The sequence below is a fragment of the Epinephelus fuscoguttatus genome, linkage group LG9 (genome assembly GCF_011397635.1).
Source record: "Epinephelus fuscoguttatus linkage group LG9, E.fuscoguttatus.final_Chr_v1".
Lineage (NCBI taxonomy): Eukaryota > Metazoa > Chordata > Actinopteri > Perciformes > Serranidae > Epinephelus > Epinephelus fuscoguttatus.
Window position 1 is genome coordinate 38039720 of NC_064760.1, and position 21382 is coordinate 38061101.

The 21382-nt window shown below is 40.6% G+C and overlaps 1 protein-coding gene across 2 annotated transcripts in view; it reads left to right on the plus strand.

Moving 5' to 3' along the window:
* The window catches only part of aff2 (AF4/FMR2 family, member 2), a 228876-nt gene that overhangs the window by 188847 nt on the left and 18647 nt on the right, over positions 1–21382 (plus strand). The window contains exons 16-21 of one of the 2 annotated variants that reach the window (XM_049585826.1): positions 3668–4726; positions 4869–4984; positions 11903–12134; positions 13542–13675; positions 17283–17346; positions 18000–18136. In XM_049585826.1, the coding sequence (XP_049441783.1) occupies positions 3668–4726; positions 4869–4984; positions 11903–12134; positions 13542–13675; positions 17283–17346; positions 18000–18136 (1742 nt within the window). Of the gene's footprint in view, positions 1–3667; positions 4727–4868; positions 4985–11899; positions 12135–13541; positions 13676–17282; positions 17347–17999; positions 18137–21382 lie in introns of both variants that reach the window. The other variant, XM_049585825.1, reaches the window with a different exon arrangement.

Below are 21382 nucleotides of genomic sequence, written 5' to 3' on the forward strand. Positions count from 1 at the left end.
GCATCCTTATACAAGGACATTGCGTTTTAGGATTGCCGCACCTTATACTTCATTCTGCTTAAATTGGACGTGTTGTCCTCGTTCCTGGACGCTTTTCTTTGCCATATAGTGGTAGCAAGAGCACAATACACTAATCCATGTAAAAAAAAAAAGTAACATGGCGGCCATCTCTGCAAAGTCAGTCTACAAGCAATTCTAACACAAAATTGGACAAGGTAAAAACCTGATCGATTTTATTATTAAAACTTGTTTATTTATGCTTAATAATGGTTGTTGTTTGATATGGCAACAAATTTGACCATATTTAGCAATAGTAACAACCTAAGACCCTGTTAATTAGGGAGTACTCATTCGAGGATGTTAGGACAATCAGGTGTGACAGATTTTCCCTACAGACAAAAAAGACATTCCTAGCTTGGAGTGGTGGGGAAAATTCATATTCATATTCTTAAAATAAACAATTTTAAACAGTTTAAACTTAAATATTGTCCCCTAACCCATAGAGTTACAAAATATTAAACAAATGTTGCATCGTTTGCAATTTTGTTTTTGCATAACAATGTTCAGGCATTAAGATAATCAGTGTTATACTTAATTACACACTTGTGACTATTAAAAATAAACCCACTGTCCCTATATGAGGACATCTTTTTTCCAAAATCTACTTGCTGTTGAAAGACAGTGCTTAGCTTTTTATTTATTTACTGATAAGTAAATAAAAGGTAATTTTTACCTTTTCATCCCAAATAGCTAGGAGGCATTTAAAATGCATTCCAAACAAAAGCTGAGTCTCAGGAGGTTTAAGGTCCATTACTTGAGGCTAGATTGGAAAAACACTGATTATTCGGTTTTGAGGTTAATTCTCAAGGCCTGTCATTTCACATTCATTATATTAAGTACATACAGAGGTGCTTAGATGATTTGCAGTCAACAACAACCTGCTGTAACTCTACCCCTGCAGCAGCTGAAAAAAAAAACCCATTTTGCCCAAACCTGACCTAAAAATCAAGTGCGGTGCTAACATCTGAAACCTGTGCTGTGGGCACTGTCACGACACTTGATCCTCTGCCAGCCTTAGCTGTGCAGAACAGCTTGCAGGACAGCTAATGTCAGTGAGAAGAGAGGAACTTTCCAGAAAACATTGCTTAGGACTTCTATTGAAGAAAGGAAAAGCTTTTGCCAGCAGTGTGGAGACACAGAATACAGGGGACAGTTTTTCTTTCCTTTTTTAACAAAACACAACATGGCGTTTATTGAAAATGGATTTTGCAGATGGCAACATGTATTGGAAGGATTCCAAAAGTTTGAGAAAACTGCCTCGCGTCTGCCAAGCGAGTGGGTTTTACTCGAAATGGGGAACATTAGTGGGGTTTTTTCTTAGCTGCATCTACCTCTGTAGTTGCTTTCTCATGTTGATGTTGCACACACAGCACTGCGTCTCACTCTCTTTTGTTTCAAGCTACAGTCATTGATCATTTCACATCTAAAACTAAGAATTTAACATATGAGGGACAATTTTGATTGGATCCAAAAAAGGTCAGAGATGCATGTGTAACTCTTCAAAGCTGTCAAGAAAATAAACTAAGCAGATGTAGGCTGGTTTAGCTTGCTGAACACATCATTCATACAAGGAGGACGTCAGGGTGCTGAATTGATTGTGCACAAACAGCTATGAGACAAATTCTTCCCTTACAGGATAAGGCTGGATGATATTATATATATATATATATATATATATATATATATATATATATAAAAGATTATTTTTTGGGCTTTTTGCCTTTAATGAACAGGACAGAGTGAAATGGGGTGAGAGAGAGAGTGGGGGTTGACATGCAGCAAAGGGTTGCAAGCTGGAGTCGAACCTGTGACTGCTGCAGCGAGGCATCGCCTCTATACATGGGGTGCCGGCACTATCCACTACGCTACCAATGCCCCATATATTTTTCTTTTTATCAATAAATCTTGTCAAAAAACAAAAAAAAAAACAATGAATCGGTCCTACTAAAGAGTATTCTCTATGTTGCCAAAGCCTTATGTATCTTATTCCTATGAGCAATAGAACTTTGTTGTTTAAAAAAATCAATGCAGAAGTACTGTATTTTATTGCTGCCATCAAATAGGGGAAACTTTGAGTGGATACTGAATGATTTGAGATAACGATAAACTGTCTATTTTGAAATTCTGTTGTTAAATCTGAGAAAGAATTCAAAATCAGAAATGTGAAATAAATCGTTTAATTTGCATGTGACAAACGTCAGACTGCCTGTGCTCAGTTGTGTCCCTGACATGCAAAATTAACAGTCAGACATGTTTCATTTCACTTCACAGATTAGCAGAACAAGCTTGTTCTGCCTAATTTGCATGATATTATCACATGCTGTAATATATATCTTTAGCTTCACTGATTATACTTTCTGTCAGCTGCAGGTTTTTGTTTTTTCCGCAGTGGCTTTAAAATGCGTCAGTTTTTCTCTGAGATAGCAAGAGATGGAAATCACCACTTTTATTGTGGTAGTATTTTACATGTGTTTTTGTGTGCACTTTCCTGATCAGCAGCCACAGTGATTCTCATAGGTAGGTGCAGATAAATAATTATTAATCAATCAATCAATCAATCAACTTTATTTGTAGAGCGCTTTTCCTGCACGGACATGCAACACAAAGTGCTTTACAGAATTAAAAGCAATTAACACAATTAAAGAAAGAAAAACAATTACAAAGAAAGAAAGCCCCTCCCTCCCACCCTTCATATTAGACACACACACACACACACACAATCACACACAATAGGGAGACATGGCATGGCACTGAGGATCAAGGAGACGCCACCTTTGGGGCCCTCCATACTGGGAGGAGCTGCAGGCCGTGCCATCGGGGGGGGACCAGCACCCAGGCCCCCCGACTCACAGACAGGTGGACCCCCACATCGAAGGGAGGAGCCCCCAGCCGGCCGGGCCGAAGGGACCCAAGGACAGCACTCCCAATAGCAGACCCGACACAGCTCCCAGTGTGGAGGACCCCCCTGAGGAAACACTGGAGTTAAAAGCTAAAGACTAAAAGCATAAAATAGGACTAAAAGAATAAATAAAATAAAATAAATACAGTACCAAAAGATAAATGCAATATAAAAGCAGCAACATAAAGTAGGATAGAAGCAGATAAGAACATAAGAAGAGTTTAAAATATTAGTTAAAAGCCTGATTAAAAAGGTGTGTCTTTAATCTTCTTTTAAAAATATCAACAGTCTCTGCAGTCCTGAGGCTCTCCGGCAGGCTGTTCCACAGGTGGGGGCCATAGTGGCTAAATGCTGCCTCACCATGGGTTTTTGTTCTGGGTTTTGGTATGGTTAAAAGGCCAGTGCCGGAGGACCTCAGGGTTTCGCGACGGTTGATATGGTAGAAGCAGATCAGATAAATAAGAGGGCACAAGGCCGTTAAGACATTTAAAAACGAGTAAGAGAATCTTAAAATCGATCCTGAAGCGAACGGGGAGCCAATGCAGCGACTCTAAAACTGGTGTAATGTGCTCCCGCCCTCTGGTCCTCGTCAGCACGCGTGCGGCTGAGTTTTGTAATAATTGGAGATTTAAAATACTCTCTCTATTAGCAGTATCATTCAGTCATCTCAAAGCTCACTCCCTTTTGTCATTTTTGTCTTTATAACAGGACAAGAGAAAACACAGAGGTCCAAGCAACAAAATCACACCTAAGTCCAGAGAATTCATCGAAACGGATTCCTCTTCCTCCTCCTCTGAATGCCAGTCAGATTCAGAGGAAGCCATCAAAATCCCCACTCTGCCACCTCAGACAACACGCTCCGCTATTAACACACAGACTCTGTCCAACACACACATGCACACGCCTCTTCTCCCATGCCTCAGCTCTGCTGGGAGTGTGGGGACATTTGGAGGGAAGGGACTCCGAGTCAAAGATGGTAGCAATGTGACCACTAATGGTAGCAGCAGTAGTAATAGTAGCATCAGCAGTGGTAGTAATGGCAGCAGTAGTAGCTGTAACTCTCTAAGCATTAGCAACATAAGTGGTTCATTCGGCACTTCTGTTCCTGATCCCGGAGGGTTAGGAGGTCAGTGCAAAGACCCAGAGTCCCTCTCACCACCTTCCAGCATGGGTCACGAGGTGGCTCTGTCCCCCTTGCGGGAATACCAAGAGATCCAAAGTTTGTGGGTGAAAATTGACCTGAGTTTGCTCAGCAGGGTGCCTGGCCAAGGTTTGGGGGAAAGATCCAGAGTGGCAGAAAGGGACGGAAGTGAAGGGAGAGACAGAGAGAGACAGGGGGAGAGAGAGAGGCTAGTGGTGGCTGAGAGAGAAAGACAGAAGCAGGCCGAGAGAGATTGGCCAGGGCTGAGAGATAGGCAGAAGTTACCTAAAGGGGAGAAACAGGAAGAGGAAAATGAGCGATTAGTGCAGGACAGAGAGAGACAAGGTGACAGGGACAGATTAACAGAGAGAGAGAGGCAGATGGACAGAGAGGACAGAGAGAGACTGGGGCTTGGGGAGAGGGAAAGGATGACGGGGAGGGACAGAGAGAAGGTGTGCCAAGGTCTGGGGGTCCTGGACAACCCCACTGTGCAAGAGCAGAGTAATCCCAGACTGGCAGGGAGGACGGAGAGAGGAGAGAGCGGAGGCAAACACAGGAGGCAAGCGGCTGGAAACATGGTGGTCCCGACAGAGAAACACACCAGCAAGAGCAAGAGGAAACACAAGGTGTGGCACTGCATTCTGTCTGTTTAAGTCTCTAACCATTCTCTCTTACTCCTACTCTCAACCTCCCAGTCTTTGTCACTCTCTCTCTCAAGTACAAATACTGTTCTTAGATATTGTGTGTTTTCTGTACTCTATAATCCAGTCGGACCACAGTGAGTCATCTGTCAATGGCAATAAGAAGGTGCGATTGGACAAAGACTGTCAGCTCCTCCCACCCTGCATCTCTCCAATACACAACCACAAGAACAGCTCTACAGGGTAAGTACTAATGTACATAACACACCCACCAGCTTAGCTCCCCAAAGGACTTAACAGTCAAACAAAACAATAACTTATGTTTGCATTACAATACAAAACACATCTTGTGAATCCTTGAGGCCTAGCAAGTCTGTTTAATGCATTTCCTTCCTCATAAAACATTTGCAAACTGTGGTTTTGGAATAAGTGTTTGCTTGCTAATAGTCGTCTTCTTCATTGCCTTTGTTGGTGCATTGCTGCATTTCATATTAAATTATTACACTGATTGACAGTTGACATGAACATTCATAACATGAATCGGCACTATTGCTTCATCTGCTTGCATGAATGTTCATATACAAGAATCTACTCAAACAGGGACCCACTCAGCATGTTTTCAGGCCATGTTAGCCAATGCAGGGACAGGTATGCTCACTGTGAGTCAAGATTCACAAAGTACTGTACCTTCCTATAAAAATGGCTGCATGTAGTGTTGGGCCAGTATTGAGTTTTGCCGGTCTGGTCCAGTGTATGAGCTCAAACCATGTGATTTTATACAAACAGGCTGAACCGTCATTTGTCATTACGACACTTTCTGGCAAATTAAAAAAGCAGCCTACATCAGCACCATGTGTCAATGGAGTAATGGCGCTAAATCCAACTGGTATTGCATTAGTAGTTAGCGATAAGACAACGTGATTTACATAATATTATGTTGGTTTATAAACGGACTAAGGAGTCGCTACTGTCTCACTATCTGTGTGCAATTTACTGCCGAGACGAGGCAAGCAACATGAAGAAGATAAAATTTCAGTAGGTGGGAGGAAGAAGACGCACACAGCACAGATTGTGTTTATTTAATGGAAGGTTCATGTGTTTTTTGTAGTGACGAGACATGGCAGAGTTAGTCTTAACGATAACTAAAACTGTACCAATATGGCAACGCTTTGGATTTGAAGCTGATGAAAGAGGTGTACCAAAAACACAAACGTGGCAGTAGGTTTTTTAATGGGTTTTTGGTTAGATTCCTGAAGAAAGGTGGTCTGTAGTTAACACAAGCTTAGGAGACTTTCATGTTGTGTTCTACCACATAAAACATGTCACTAAATATCCCACTTAGAAATTTTGAAGCGTTTAAGTGTATTTAAAAAGGCAGTTGCTGACATATAAGTCAGCCCTTATATCCCTTATAAGTCTACAGAACATCGTCACGCTGTACACGGCCTTGCACCCTCATTCTGATGGTGATATTGAAGTCATGCCACCATGAAGTCACTCGTTTATAGCCTAACGTTAGTTTTTCGCCTCTGGCCAGTGTTTGGCTGAGTATCAGACTAGTTCGAAACCCAACCCTAGCTACATGACATGACACAGTATGAGAACTAAGTCATTTTTGTACACTGGAAATGGCTCATTTTTGCCTTTCCCCGTTCTTTCCGTAAACACCACATCCTCAGTGACTGGGACAGACACAAGTAGAGGTAATCAGACAAGTTTATTGAGTATTTTTAGGAAGGCTTAGCATTTTTAATGTGTTGATGAAGTCACCGAAGAGGTGAGCTCAATCCACAGCGTGACACAGGAATGACAAACTGAATTTCAGCTTTCCATGTGAATTATTAAAAACAGACTAAGCTGGCTGTCACTATAAATAAGCCTCAACGTGACAGCTACAGAGGAAATATTTTTATAGCATCTCAGCGTTATCAAAGAGTGTACAGCTGGGAAAGGTACAAGGAAAAGAGGGGGTGACCTGGACTTGAACCCATGACATTGTGAAGCAGACGTCTAAGAGTGTCTGTGTATCATCTAAGAGGCTTTTTATGGAAGCTGTAAAGTGGATAATGTCATCATCCTGCTCAGACCCATTCAGCAATTTCTAAACTGTGACTTTTGACAGTTATTATCACCCTGTTTTAATCAGAGAGGTTGTTAGACAACAGATGAATGGAAAAGATGTGTTAATAATCAAGTTTTTACCTCAGGAAAGTTTTGTTATGCCTGCGTTTGTTGAGCTTTTAAACACATGAAATTCCAATTAGGGCTATAAGTAGTCTTAAAGTTCAACTGAAATCTGAAGTCATCCCTTTGTGTGGTAAAAAAATGTCCATGTGTTTTTTAAATGAATTATCAATAGTTTTATTATTATCAGAAAATATCTGAAATGCTCCCTGTCCTCTCAGCTGACTGGAGGGGCATGTCTCTGCTTTGATTAACATCCACCTGCAGGCTGATAACGGGCAGGAGAAAGAGACGCAATGTAAACAAACTTTCTGTAGCTTACGTGTCATTGGCAGATGGTGTGTTGTTGATGTTATTGAAGTGTTGAGACCACATCATTATGTAACTGAACCAAGATGACATTTGTCAAGTAAAGCCCTATTCGCATGGGATTAGTATTACCTGGGGACGTCTGGTAATTTGTAAATTATCCCCCCACGTCTGTGTTTCTTGTGGTGCATTCGCACGGGATAAGCGAAGTGACATTACGGCCCGGATATGATGTCAAAGCTGTCCACATCGTAACATCCGCTGCTGAGTTGCCAGCCGCCAATAAAATCTGAAGAAGAAAAAGACATCACTGTTAAACATACCATAAACCATAAACATCACTGTTAAAAGCTTATGTTGTAACAACGCTTTTGTTAGGGTCTCGTTAGTTTTAGGCACAAAAACCACTTGGTTAGGTTTATGGAAAGCTTATGGTTTGTGTTAAAATGATCACTTTTAACGTGCTATGTGTTAGTCGTCATGGCAACAGTAAATAAAATGTCAAAGCAGCAACAGGACTTCGGAACAGTGGGCAGTTGTCGGGATAACGAGCCGTCAGGGCATTTGTATTAAGCCTGTTGAAAGATAGAAAAATGTTCCTTACCGCATGCTGTTACGCATGTCATCCATCTCAATATCTTCTGAAATTTCGCTCTTCTGATGGATCTGAGCTTGCTGTTTCTGCCAATGGGTCTCCATACTGTGTACCGAGATGATGAGACTCCTGCATTTGCACGGGACGTCTGTGTTTGGCGAAATGTAGTAGGTAATTTACGGTGGAATTTTTACTTTACAAATTACAGACATGGCGCATTCGCACGGGATTAAGATCACAGACATCCTCCGCAATTATTACAAATTACCAGAGGTCCCCAGGTAATACTAATCCCCGTGCGAATAGGGCTTAAGTGTATAGGGAAATCGCAAAGCATTCTGATGTGGAGCCAGGAAGCTCCTTTTTTGGAAAGATAAGCATCTGTAGCTAAGGTAGATGGTAGTCTTATTGTCTGTTATCTGTCAATCAGTCATCATCAGAAATGTAAAAGTAGATGCGAAAGACAAATACCCTTAGAAGCCCTCAACAGAAGCAAAGGAGGAAAATATTACAAAGTTAAGTGAGTTAAAGATATCGATTCCTACAGACTTTGACAGCTTGCCACTCATTAACATTATGGCCCCTGATGTCTACCTGGTGTTTGGCGTTAGCGCCTACACCTGTCAGGAATTCAAAAACTTTAAATCATGTAAGGCCCATGTCCAGTTTACAAACAGATGGGTACAGGACTGGACAACGATAATATAACCAACATTATGCTAACTGTATGCTAACAAAATGTCGGCTCATCATCACAGACTGTAAAAATAATGGACTTAGCCACCGTGACATCACCTATTGGTGAAGCCTTGAGTTCAGCATTTTGGCCGCTGCCATCTTGGTTTTTGGAGACAGAAGTGACCAGGGTGGAGTTGTGGAGGAGCAAGAGGTAGATCTGACTGAGGAGCCGAGGACACTGTCAGCAGACAGCATAAGTTAAGACCTTACTAAAATGTAAACGGCTGAGTTATATAAGAATTCACCTCCATACAGTTGTCATGAATGTTTCTTGTACCAGGCTGTAAAAATGTTTATTTCTGCCTTTAAATTGGGCATTTTAAGGTGGTGGTCTGTGAGGACTGACTGACTTCTGGAGACAGCCTCAAGTGGCCATTCAAAGAGCTGCAGTTTTTGGCACTTCCATGTTTTTCAGCCCCAGAGGTTGCTGCTTGTCAGTTATGCATAATTATTCCACCTGTATACAACAAATTGAAACACATAGGTTAGCCTACCTTTGTGTCTGACTGTATATATAGTAGATATACCACATTTGATGTTGTGAATTTTATTCACTGAGTAGTGTTTTGTGTTAGCTCAGCAGTTATTTCGACACATACAGTAAACAGATGGCACTCTTACCTTCATTCTTCCAAAATGGCTGACTAGCTGTTGATGATGAACCACTTCCTATATGCTGGTTAATGTGCAGCAGCTAACTAGGTAATTAGCAGTTCACTTTTCCCAGGTGAATGCTTGTGTGGTGGCTAATTCAACAAGCTAAGGTGCAGGACAAGATGTGTGTTCATGATTCTAAGTTAGATAAGAAGGAGACTTAAACAGGAAAGCTCGGGTAGGTTATTGTTCAGAGTCTGTTGGTCTCGTGTAATGTGAAACTTGTAACTTGTATGGTAACAAATTCTCAGGCTAATGTTCCTTCTACAAATTAATTCAAAGATAAGGGTGCCATCAGAAGAAAAAACATGTCTCTTTTGGTTTTTAACATTTTTTCAAAGGAGAAGATCAAAGGAAGAGTGATGTACAGAGCAGATATGTATACTGTAGCAGACCAAAAAAAAAAAAAAAAAAAACAACAACAATTTAATTTCAGTTGGACTTGGAGCCAAAAATCTGACCACCTGGCCAAGTAGCTGTCATTTACTGTCATTGTAAATGTATTCCAGAGGAATATTTGGCAGATATACTGTGGTCATTTTGTGTGATGGGGCTGTAAATTTCTTAACTTATTATCCCTTTAAAAGAGCTATGAGAGCTCTCACATGCTCTCCTGCACACACACCAGCATCCACTTAAGGATAGACACACAAATGCACACAAATTAGCATAGTCATGCACACAAACACGCTTGCACACATCAATAATGCTGTACACAGACACAAAAGCACACACACACACATAACTCACATATTCACACACGCACACACAGCAGCTAATTAGTCTTTGTCTCCCTGGTTTTGTATATTATCACTAATGTCGGGGCCTGGGGCGTTGTTCTGCGAGCTCAGCAACTTTTCTCGCTGCATCAAACCCCCAGAGTTTCCAGGCAGAGGAAAAACATAAAAATATTATCTGTTGTGTAGCAAACAATATGAGTCACAAGAGCAACAATAAGGCAGCTGAGGGAATAATCGTCGATGCTTCAGCAGGGAAGGCAGAATTACAACAATTTTAGAAGGAAAATATCATTCAGCAACTGCAAATGAAGTCGCAACAAGATAGTTAGACATTGTTATCCCAGAAGTAGGGTTTTACATGCTGGATGTTTGTGTCTTAGGATATACTGTGAAGACAGACAGAATAAACTCAAGCCAAGTCTGTTGATTTGCATAGCCCAAAATCATGTGTCAGTGTTACCCAAAAGATCACCCAGTCCAGGATCTCTATAAGAACATACTTTAAGAGGGAAACAGAGTGGAACAAACACTGGGAGAAAATTCAAAGTAAGAGCCGCTCTTCAAAGGTTTGGGGGTATAAATGAGGCTCTTGATGAGAAAAACAAATTGAAAGCAATAACAATAATAGAAATACAGCATGGCCTGCTAATCAGAGGGAGAGTAGTCAGGTCAGGCCTTTGCCACCCTGGGAAAATAAAATTTCTTAATGCAAGAGGGGTGATTACGTTATTTTCTGGCATGTGAAGCTTGTGCCTGGGACACTATAATGAGTATAAACCTAGTTTTAGAGTTTGGTTGGAGGGTGAAGAGACTGGTAGGATCTGTTAAGGGGTCGTAATAGGCAGTTTGAAAAATGAAGTGAGGCCTGCTCTTTACAAAAAGAGCAAACAGCTACACAGCAGGACCCTCACATTCATTCTGTATATTAGGAGAAAGCAAAAACATCTTCAGGAGTACTCAAGCAAAAGAATACCAAACTACAAAAAAAAAATGGAATGCTGAACACAAAGTTATTAAACTTTGTGTTCAGCATTCCATTCGTATCAATAAATCAACATTTTGACAGCACTACCACTGATGCACATAGCTTGTTGGCTTTGGTACTGAATGTAACTTTTTCTTTCATCATTGAACATTTTCTACTTGTGCTCAATAGTTCCAGGCTGCAATACACCTGAAGAGTGAGTGAATGTTCTCTGAAGATCCAGAGATATAGAAAGTAGATGTAGTTTTTGCACAATTTGAAAACTACCCAAGCTGTTAAGTGCAGTCATTTTCCGAGACTGACGGCAGGTGAAATCTGATTGCAGGAGATTCCCCAAAGCATATGTAGTTGTATTTGCTGAGAGGCCTGGGCTAGCACCATAAAGGATAAACATTATACCAATAATAAACAGGCCTTTTATATTATATTAGTTGGTTCATGATACATTTATGATGGCACCTTAAGGTTTCAGTGGCTTTGATATTAGTGGTTATTTAAGATTTTGCAGTCCTCTGACAAGGTTTTATAAGTCATGATTGATAATTTGTCAGTTGTAGTTTGTTGGCAGTGATGATTATTTCCCCTTGTTGTCAAGATTATTTATGATGCTTTAATTGGAGAAGTTTGAACACATTAAACTTCTGACACATTTAATAGTAGGAAAAAATCATATTGTTTCTTCCAGCTGTGTTATTACATATGATCTGAAAAACAAACAGTATTAGCAGTCAGTGGGAGTCGCAGCACTGCCTCACACCTCTCGTCCTCACTTGCCACTAAGCAGTAGAAGGTGTTAACTGAAACAAGAATCACACTTAAGCAATAGGCACAAGTTAGCTAACTGATAAGAGCACATATCCTAAAAAGATTAGGGAAAAAGATAACATTCAGATACGATAAATGAATGAATAATAACACTGCTTTATTTTGTGTGTGTGTGTGTGTGTGTTCAGTAGCTCTCTAAACAGGAAGCAGTCTCGACGGCGCGATGACAAGCTGCTCCCTCCCCTCCTGTCCCCGCTCTCTGACGACCCCCCTCGTAAACGAACCTGCGACAGCAGTTCCTCTCTCAGCCAGGAGGGCAGCACTGCTGGGAGGCTGCCCTGCTCCACCTCTTCTACTTCCACTTCCTCCCACAGACACAGGAGAGGCGAAGGCAAGGTGTCATCAAATGCGAGAAATGGCAGTGTAAGTCAAAAATACTATTTTTGTTTGAGAGATAGGCACAGCGGTGGGTTTACACTCTAAATGATGATAAGTTGGACCTTAAGATAATTCATGTCTCCTAGGTAGATTATTGGGCGTGGTGCTTCATTGTCCACACTTTGGTACGCACTGTGTTGGAGTGATAGTAGACTGGTGCCTTTATCTTCTTGCAAAATTGAGTTTCTCACCTGACACTGACACTGTTCCAAAAATAACTCTGGAGTTAATGGCATGCCATGCTTAAAAGGCATGAATCTACAGCATGACACATATTTCCACCCATGTGAGTCATATTTTCTTACCTGCAATTTCAGGAGCCAAAGTCATTAAAATATCTGTTTTGTTCAGTGGTGGAAAACGTATTCAAATCTTTTACTTAAGTAATAGTAGTAATACTACAGTGTAAAACATTGTGTTACAAGTAATGACAATGCATTCCAATCTTTACTCAAGTCAAATACATAAGCATTTGTATCAAAATATACTTAGAGTCCCGAAAGTAAAATTACTCATTATGCAGAATGGCCCATTTCAGAATCATATATATATTTATTACTGGATTATAATTAGTGATGCATTTCTGTGTTCATCATTTTAATGTTACAACTGGTAATTTTAATTAACGAATATGCTGCTGGGTGGCTTAACCTATAATAATAATACATCATACTTTGTAGTAACTAACACTGTCAAATAAAAGAAGTGGAGTAAAAAGTGCAATATCCACCTCTGAAATGTAGTGGTAGACGTATAAAGTAGCACAAAATTTGCATACTATGCCTGTAAGTACAGTATTTGATTAATGTACTTTGGTACATTCCACCACTGGTTTTGTGGTACGTAGCAGGTAATGCATCAAAAACAGCAGGACAGATACATAAAGCAGTACATATCAAAAAGAGCAGCACCCAGGAAACTACTACATGTAGAAGTATTTAACAAATTACATGAATACATTTAAAGAATCTTTGCTGCATGCCATTCCCTCTCTGTCCCCTGCCTTTCCTGTCTCTCTTACTATTAAAAGAAAATCTAAAAAAAAAAAAAAGAAAAGAAAAGAAAAATTCATTTAACTAAACTGTGTGTAATTTCTATTTGAAGTATAAGAAGATTTTTGAAGTGAAACTGCAAAAATGTAAATGTTAGCTTTGTCGTATGGATATACTACAAAGTGAACTTATAAGCAAAACATACATATGGCAAAAATAACTTCAGGACAATTTCACATTGAGACAGTTGAATCAGTTTAACCACATCTCTTAACTTTTAATCCCTACTCATAACAGTGATGGCAAGACTACTAATTCTACTAATTCAAGCTGCACATTGTAATACTAATTAATGCTATTATAATGGATAGATGGATTCATGATTTTATTTCTGCTACAGGAAGTTGATACCCACGTGGAGAAGCCCAGCGGAGACAGTTACCATGCCAATGGACAGTCGGACTCTGAGGTGTGGTCGGAGCCACAGGTGGAAGCTGCTGAACCTCGCAGGCCAAGGCTGTCGTTTAGCGACACGTATGTAGAAAAACCATGCCATTATACCATGCACACCAATATTTATACTTACACACATTAGTTGTGGTTTTACTGCAATAGATTCTTTGATAATGCTTGATCTCATTGTGAAGTCCTTTAGCAGCATGATTTATCATAGATGCTTACTCTAATCATCACTGTGGTTCATGAGACCTAGCAATCTGTATGGTGCTCTCTACATTCTTATATAAATAATCCCTTTTTCTGAGTTAGGGGACAGCAGGTGTCTCTTTTTTATATAGAAGTGTATCTTGATTATTCCACTGTATGAAAGTTATGTTTTTTTGTTTTTACATCAGAAGCTTTGTTATTTAATTATACTGTTTAAGTTTTCTCTCTGAGCTGTGGTTCATTCAATTAAGACGAAGCAGAGACTTCTTTATTCAACAATAGTATAATAATTGTAAACTTAAAGGTGCTGTATATAACTTTGGAATAAGATAATTGATTGTTGAGTTTCATTCCCAGGTTTTCAAATACTGACAACATCACTACCAATCCAAAGCGTTGCGACTCAGGAATCAACTATCTTTCTCCAGAGTTATATACAGCACCTTTAAGTGTCAGACGGGTTGCTTTATGGCACAAAGGGATATTCTTTTACGGCACAAAACAGAAGATGGGCGTTGCTCCTCCCATGTAAACACTTAAAACTCAAAAATGTCTGGCAGATGGTGAGTGAGGGAAAACCTTGACAGCTCCGGTACTAGCAATACCACTGGAATGAGATAGTGGCTGTTAATCATCTCCATCATGATCTTATGGTTATAGTAGTGCATTCTAGAGGTCCTCGCTGATCCACAGTTTTGTAGCAGATCCAAAAGAGACAAAGACATGCTGTTAGGGCTGTACCGAATGTCTTTTTTTCTGATCTGAAGCTTCTGTTGAGGTCTTTGAATGATGCTTCAGATGTTTGTCATTGTATTTTAATTAACTCAAAAAGATATTTAAAATCCTCAAACAAAATGCTCAATTTAATGAAATGCTTAGTCAGATTAATCATTTGTCAGCTGTGCACTTGAGATCAGACTGAAGACATAAGCAAGTTAAAGATGGGCCTGTAGCCTACTTGCAATTTGAGTGGACAATATCGCGATTGCGATTATAGTATAATACATAAATGGTATCATGGGTCTTCTTGCTTGATTCAGTGTTTCCCCTACCATTATCTTAGGGGGACACTGACCTGACCTGACATAGTTATTGTTATGGACAGTGTGTAAATGACCATCAACAGACTGCGCACAGTCAAACACGCTGCTCGCACAGCAGCGCAGTGCAGCACGGCACTGTACACACAGCGGAGCGGAGCCTGTGTTGCATTCAGGCGTTGTCACGTAAATGACAAATTCCAGCACATGAATAGGCCATAGCACAACACAGCAGCATGTCAAGTGGGCCGAACCCAAGCAAAATTTTGCTCAATTTTTCATTTGTGATTATGTAGTTTGTTACCGAGTCCATGAATTCCCTGTGACACTTACAGATGTATGGGTAACTGTGCTTGGATGTTGTTTTATCAGGCTCTGGCGGCTTTCAGTTGTGTCTTTTTCTTTAACATTACTTGGCTTGACTTTCTCTCGCATGCATTCATCCTACTTTTCTCTGTGCTGTCTCAAGTGCTGATATAGATTGGTCGTGTTGCCACGGGACGTAGCGACTTCAACTTTTAAAGTTTCACACAGCACGTCTTTCTGTTCAACGTCGCCGTACCTGAATCCAAAGTATCGCCATATAATAGAAGTTGCGTTTCTTTTGCCACCAACTCAGCCTGTTTTTGGTCATGCTCATGCTCTTCTTCAGTGTCTATGTTGGTCACTGCTGCACGCCGGGTGGTCGTGTGACCATACGTGCTGCACACAGCAGGATAGCTTGGGGGCGTGATGTCAACAAACTCCACACACTACAGGCGAGGTAGTCACGTTCACAGGCACACACGTTAACATTCATTTACATTAAATCACAAATCGCAGCCTTTTATGCGGTTATGTAATCGCACAGCCTGACATCGTGATTACAACTGCGATTAGATTAATTGTGCAGCAGTAATTTGTATGTGTATATTTGCAGAAATATATCGACTGTAATTGTATAGCACTCCTCTAGTCTTCAAACCACTGAAAGTGGTTTTTACTCTACATGTCACTTTCACCCATTCACAAACATTCACACACTGGTAGGTGAGGTTACCATACACCTGCCACTTAGTAACCATTTACATGACAACCTGCCTTACCTTGTTAGCCACAGCCGCCCCAGCAAGTAGGCTATTAGTGATGACCAGAAACTTTAAGCTTCCTGGTGATCACCCTCCAGCCAGTTGCCACTTTATTTAGGTTTTTGTAATGTAGTTTCAGCAGTTCCATAGATCAGCCATTCCTCGTGCCTGGTGTCCCTTTTAAAACAAGTGAAGTGACAAAATAGAAAGAGGGCTTCCAACAGAGGTTCAGCTCAGAAGGATGCACTGCACAGCACTGCGTCCCTCGGGGACGGTTAGGACATTCCAATAGACAACAATGGAGTCAAACAGTTTGACGGGTCGCTCAAGTTACATTCAACTCTGCAGCTGTGCAAAAATATCAGGTTGAAACAGACATGCAAATAAAAAAAAATCTTTTGGAGAATTTGAATGTTAAAGTTATGAATGAAGCATCAAAGCTTCGATACAGCCTTACACAGGACCCGAAAGGGACCAGAGGATAATTAGATCTGATCAAAAATTCTCTCGAAATCAACAGACCCTGTTAGAGAGAGAACACTGACACTAAAAGCTGCATGATGCTCCACCAATTAACTAGCCGCTCAAAACAATAGCGATACATGTTATTCTCCCCACAACTTTATAAATCACACTTTACCTCTGCAACTACTTCAGACTGCTGCTGCAAATCTGGTGTGAAACCTCCCCAAGTTTTCCTACGCCACTCACCTTTTCCTCACCTTTCCTGTGATGATAATGACACACTGTGTATTCAGAACTGATGGCAGGTCCTCTTAGATCCACTTGAATATTAGACATATTGACCCAAAGACCTGAGACTTGATGCAATAGAAAAGGACCCCACCTAACCAGATCAGACTGTTTATATTTTGGACCCAGCCTGACTAAACAGAGTGGACCACTAAGACTTTGAATGCATTGTCAACTCTAAACCTAACACATCTTATATTTTAGGAAGGATAGCTATCATCATGCTGTACATTAAATGTTATAAAACAACACACTAATAGGCCAAATAGTGGCATGTTAGTGTGTTGCAGGTGGGGGAAATATCTGTAAGTATCTCAGCACTGGTCCAGTTGTGTTGAAACCTGGAAAGATGATACATCTTGTTACTTATTTGTCCCAAAGGGTTCCTGCATTATTCATGAAACAACATGGTTTGTTGTTATACTAAGGTTACACTAAGCCTGAGGTATGTATACCTAAGTAGGCTACTGTATATAACTCACTGCAAGCTACTCTTAGCTACTGATTATGTAAATCACTCTGCAGGGGGTTGTTTTATTTTTTCTTCAGTTCTTGTTAAACGACGTGTCAGTGCAGACATGCTGTTTATGCTCTTTTTCACTGTGCTGTTCCCAGAGTCCACAGTGCAGACTACTACATGCAGGAGGCCAAGAGACTGAAGCACAAGGCTGATGCTTTGGTAAGATGTTGTCTTCCACAAATCTTTCTGCTGTCAGACACACACATTTACACCTTCAGTACATACAGGAGGCAAAGAAAAGACAGACACACAGATAGCAAGAAAATGATTTGAAAACACACAATGTTAACATCTACAGTCTAGTCTGTAATTATGTGTGTACTCGTTCAAATGTGTGTGTCGTCGCTCATGTGTACGCACAGCGAGTCTCCAAAGAATGAAAATCTATTTCATATCAAGCGCTGTACTGTATAATTTGTGTTATTTATTGCACCATTTGTCTCCAAGGGAACATTGCATTCAAGGACTGATGATGTCTGCAAGATTATACAATATCAAAAGAATTATCTGATCCCCTCCCGAACAATGAAATGAGATTTATTTAACTTGTTATTTATCTTATGTTTACGCGTTGTTCCCTCACATTTATCTGGGGATTTGCATCTTAGCAGGAGATTATTCAAAGAGACGACTGTGCGTCTGCCACAATGCTGTTAAGACATTGCTTATTCTGTCTCTGTCTTATTCATGTCTGCTTCTCTCTCTGTCTCCACTCTGCTACATTTCTTTTCATATTGCTCATTGTCACATATCTGCTTTTTCTCTGTCACTCATTTTTCTGTCTTTTTTTTGTTCTTCCTCCTTATCTGTAGATGGACAAATTTGGTAAAGCGGTGAACTACGCAGATGGTGCCCTCTCTTTCATAGAGTGTGGAAATGCTATGGAGCGAGATCCACTAGAGGCCAAATCACCATATACCATGTACTCTGAGACCGTGGAGCTAATCAGGTACTGTATGGACAGACAGAAAAGTGACAAAGTGAAACGTTTAAAAAAAAAAACAAAACAGGAGGACTTCGTTAACATGTCATTTCACAATTGATCATGGGAATTGGCTCCCAACATTTTTTTTCTGTCCTCCCCTCCAATTTGTGCACGTCTGAACGAAGATAAGACTAGGTCAAAACCTAGTGTATGACTGGACCATGTATGAAATACTACAGGGCTTTAAATTTGAAACAGGACGTGGCGGGCACATACCAAGACACAGATTTTTGTTAGCCTTGACTTTGGTTTTCAGCGCTCGCCCCATTGTTGTGGGCCAGCCATTTGAGCAGTCATCGGCCACCAACATCAAAGTTCCACCGATAACGATAGTTTATAAAAGGCCCTGTCAGCGCCGATTACCGAAAGAAGAATTTTTTCATTGTGTCAGCATTCAGCAACCACTCCGACTTTTTAACATGTAATATTCACTCCAGTTTATATCACTGTTTTTTTTCAGCTTTTCCTCTTCACAGTGGCAGCACACATTCTAACCATCAATGGTTCTGACATTGTAACATGACAAAATTTAAAAATGTTTAAACAAATTTTTGTGTCATACAGACACGGCTGTTCCTCCAAAAAAAAAATGATAATGGGATTCTCTCTTTGCTCCATCCAAAATTGCCATTTCGCCTGTGGCTGGCTAGTTAGCTAGCTAGCTCATTCCACATGCTTTAATGCTAACGTCATAGTAGTAACAGAGGATGAGCCAAACACAGTTGTCACTTGTCTGTTGATAGCAAAGTGCTGTTCTGTGCTGTGACAAGAGTGTGTGAATGAAGCATGAAGTTGTTAAATTTTACTTATGTCACGGCTAGCCAGTTAGCTATCTAGCTTGCTAATTCCACCATACTGTCATGCCACACTGTTTACAGAAAGGGATGAGGAAAACAGTGATACAGGACTGTCAGCGCCTATTTATTTCAAAACAGCAACGGCCAGTGGGGAAACACCAAAATTCACATCATCAGTTAGTCTGACCAATGATGTAACTTCATCACTCAGTCACTCACGGACAAACTGTCACGGTTATAGGGCCAGCCTCGCCTCTGCAGTCTATAGCCAAAAATAACACTTCAAAAATGATAGGGCGTAGGTTACTGATAGCCTACAGCTGCTCACTGAGATATTGTGGCCACTGTCGGAGAACCAACAGAAACTTCTGAAAGTCAACATTTTTCCTTTTCTGTAAGCTGTGTAAACAATGAACCCGACGTTGACAGAAAATCTACATTTTGTAGGCTACCTTAGTGAAGTAAAGTACCCTTTGGCCATCTAGCAGACTTTTGTTGTTGTTTTTGTGTAACACAGTTTGTTCACAATTGAGTGGTGAAAAAAGTTATTGTGCACATTTTGATAAATTTGACCATATGGCATTAGTGTGGTACATTCCCAAAAAATATGGCAATTATGTCACACTTGAAAGCATGTAGTCTATCTTTTTAAAGAAGTATTTGAAAATGTGAATGACAGCTGTCGGGGCATAAAACCAATGATCTGATGATCTTTATAAATGAAGACTAGTCTAACAATGGCACAGCCTGTAGTGGAAAAAATGTTTAAACTGAAAATCGAATGGTGACACCCCTAACAAGAATGCATGGTATTCAGAGCAGCAGTGATTAATGATAATGTCAACTTATGTGGACTGTAGACTTTTGCTAATGAGGCACTATATGCGCCTGGACTGAACTCAGCTCCCTGTTGTCAGGGCTCTGGCTGACAGGACGAAACTCGCTTGTGTCCATTTGAGTTTTTCATTTAACGACAACCAAAAACTCCTGAAGCACCTCTCAAATTATGTTGCATGCTACACTAATATTGGTGCAGCTCTCTCAGCACCCTTATTTCCTGCTCCCTTGTGTAGCGTTACCCCCTTTATCCAAAGAGATGTTTTGGTTTAGTTGGTCAGCTGAAGTGGAGAAAAATATAATTTTGTAAAAACAGGAAAAATGTGTCTGTATAGCAGTAAATTGCAAGCAGGCAATAAAGTCAACAAAAGTGTACAAGGAGCTTAAATTAATATTTAAGGTTGTTTAAATTGATCTCTGTCATTTTTAGTCATAAAAAATAGCAGTTATTTCAAGGGAAATTCTCTGGAAATCAACAACTGCTCATTTACTCTACCCAGCCATGTAGTGATTATATAGCCCACTGTAATTCCCTGATTCTCTACTAAAAACCCAAATAGATGAGTGGGTACTTACCGTGTGCACTGTCTCGGCACATTTCCCTATAATTGCTTCCAAATTATATTGTTTCAGGATTCATATGTAGAAAATTACACCTCTCTCATCAGCCTAACCTTACTGACCTGTTGTAGATTTAGCCTATTAGCTGAAATAATATTGTGCGGTTGCATATGTTCACCTCTCTGCCCACAGAAAATGGCTAATCAAAACTTGAGTTTTGGAATAAACTCTAATTAGCATGAAGCCAGCGCTCTGTTCAGAATCCTCTGGACTCTTCAGCATTGTGTTTTTTAATCTTTGTTGTCTGAAGCGTCTCAGACCTGCGGGGCTGCTAATGAGCATAGTTGAACCAGTGTTGCATTACAGGATCTCTGCTGTTTTTCAGCCTCTCAGAGCTGCCTTTGTATGAAGTCACTAAGTGCGACTTTTAAGAGAGCAAACTGAGAATAACAAATGACTGCCTCCTTTGAAAGCAGGCAGGTTGACAGCTGGGTGCTGTAGTGGGAGAGAGTCTTTTAACTGAAGGACTCAGGTTCAAGCCCTGCTTGTCTGCACTCATCCATCCTGCTGAAGTGTCCTTGAGCAAGATGCTGAATCGTCACCAGCTGCAGGGCTGTTGATCTGTAACTCTGGCCTTTGACCTCCCTAAGGAGGGAGCAGGAGAAAGGACAAGAGTTTTCCACCAGGGATCAATGAAGTATAAAGGTGTTACTGCTCTCCCCTGATTCACCTGTCACTGCTGAATTTCACTTTGACTGATTAACCACCTCGCTAAGCAATCAGACCGGGTCAGTGAGGGCGGGAGGTAACAGCTGACCCCTACAGCATTTTTTGAAATACTTAATCAGAAACCAAAGGATATGTTTCTCCTTCCACAGAGTCAAATAAAGCTGACCTGTAGCTTGTCTTGCCTAAGGGCACTTGAGCAGGTGGATGCAGGCTGTCAGCGAGCTGAAGAAATTAATCACTAACTGCCACTGTTTATTCTCTACGTTCAGAAAGAGCAGCTCCTTCA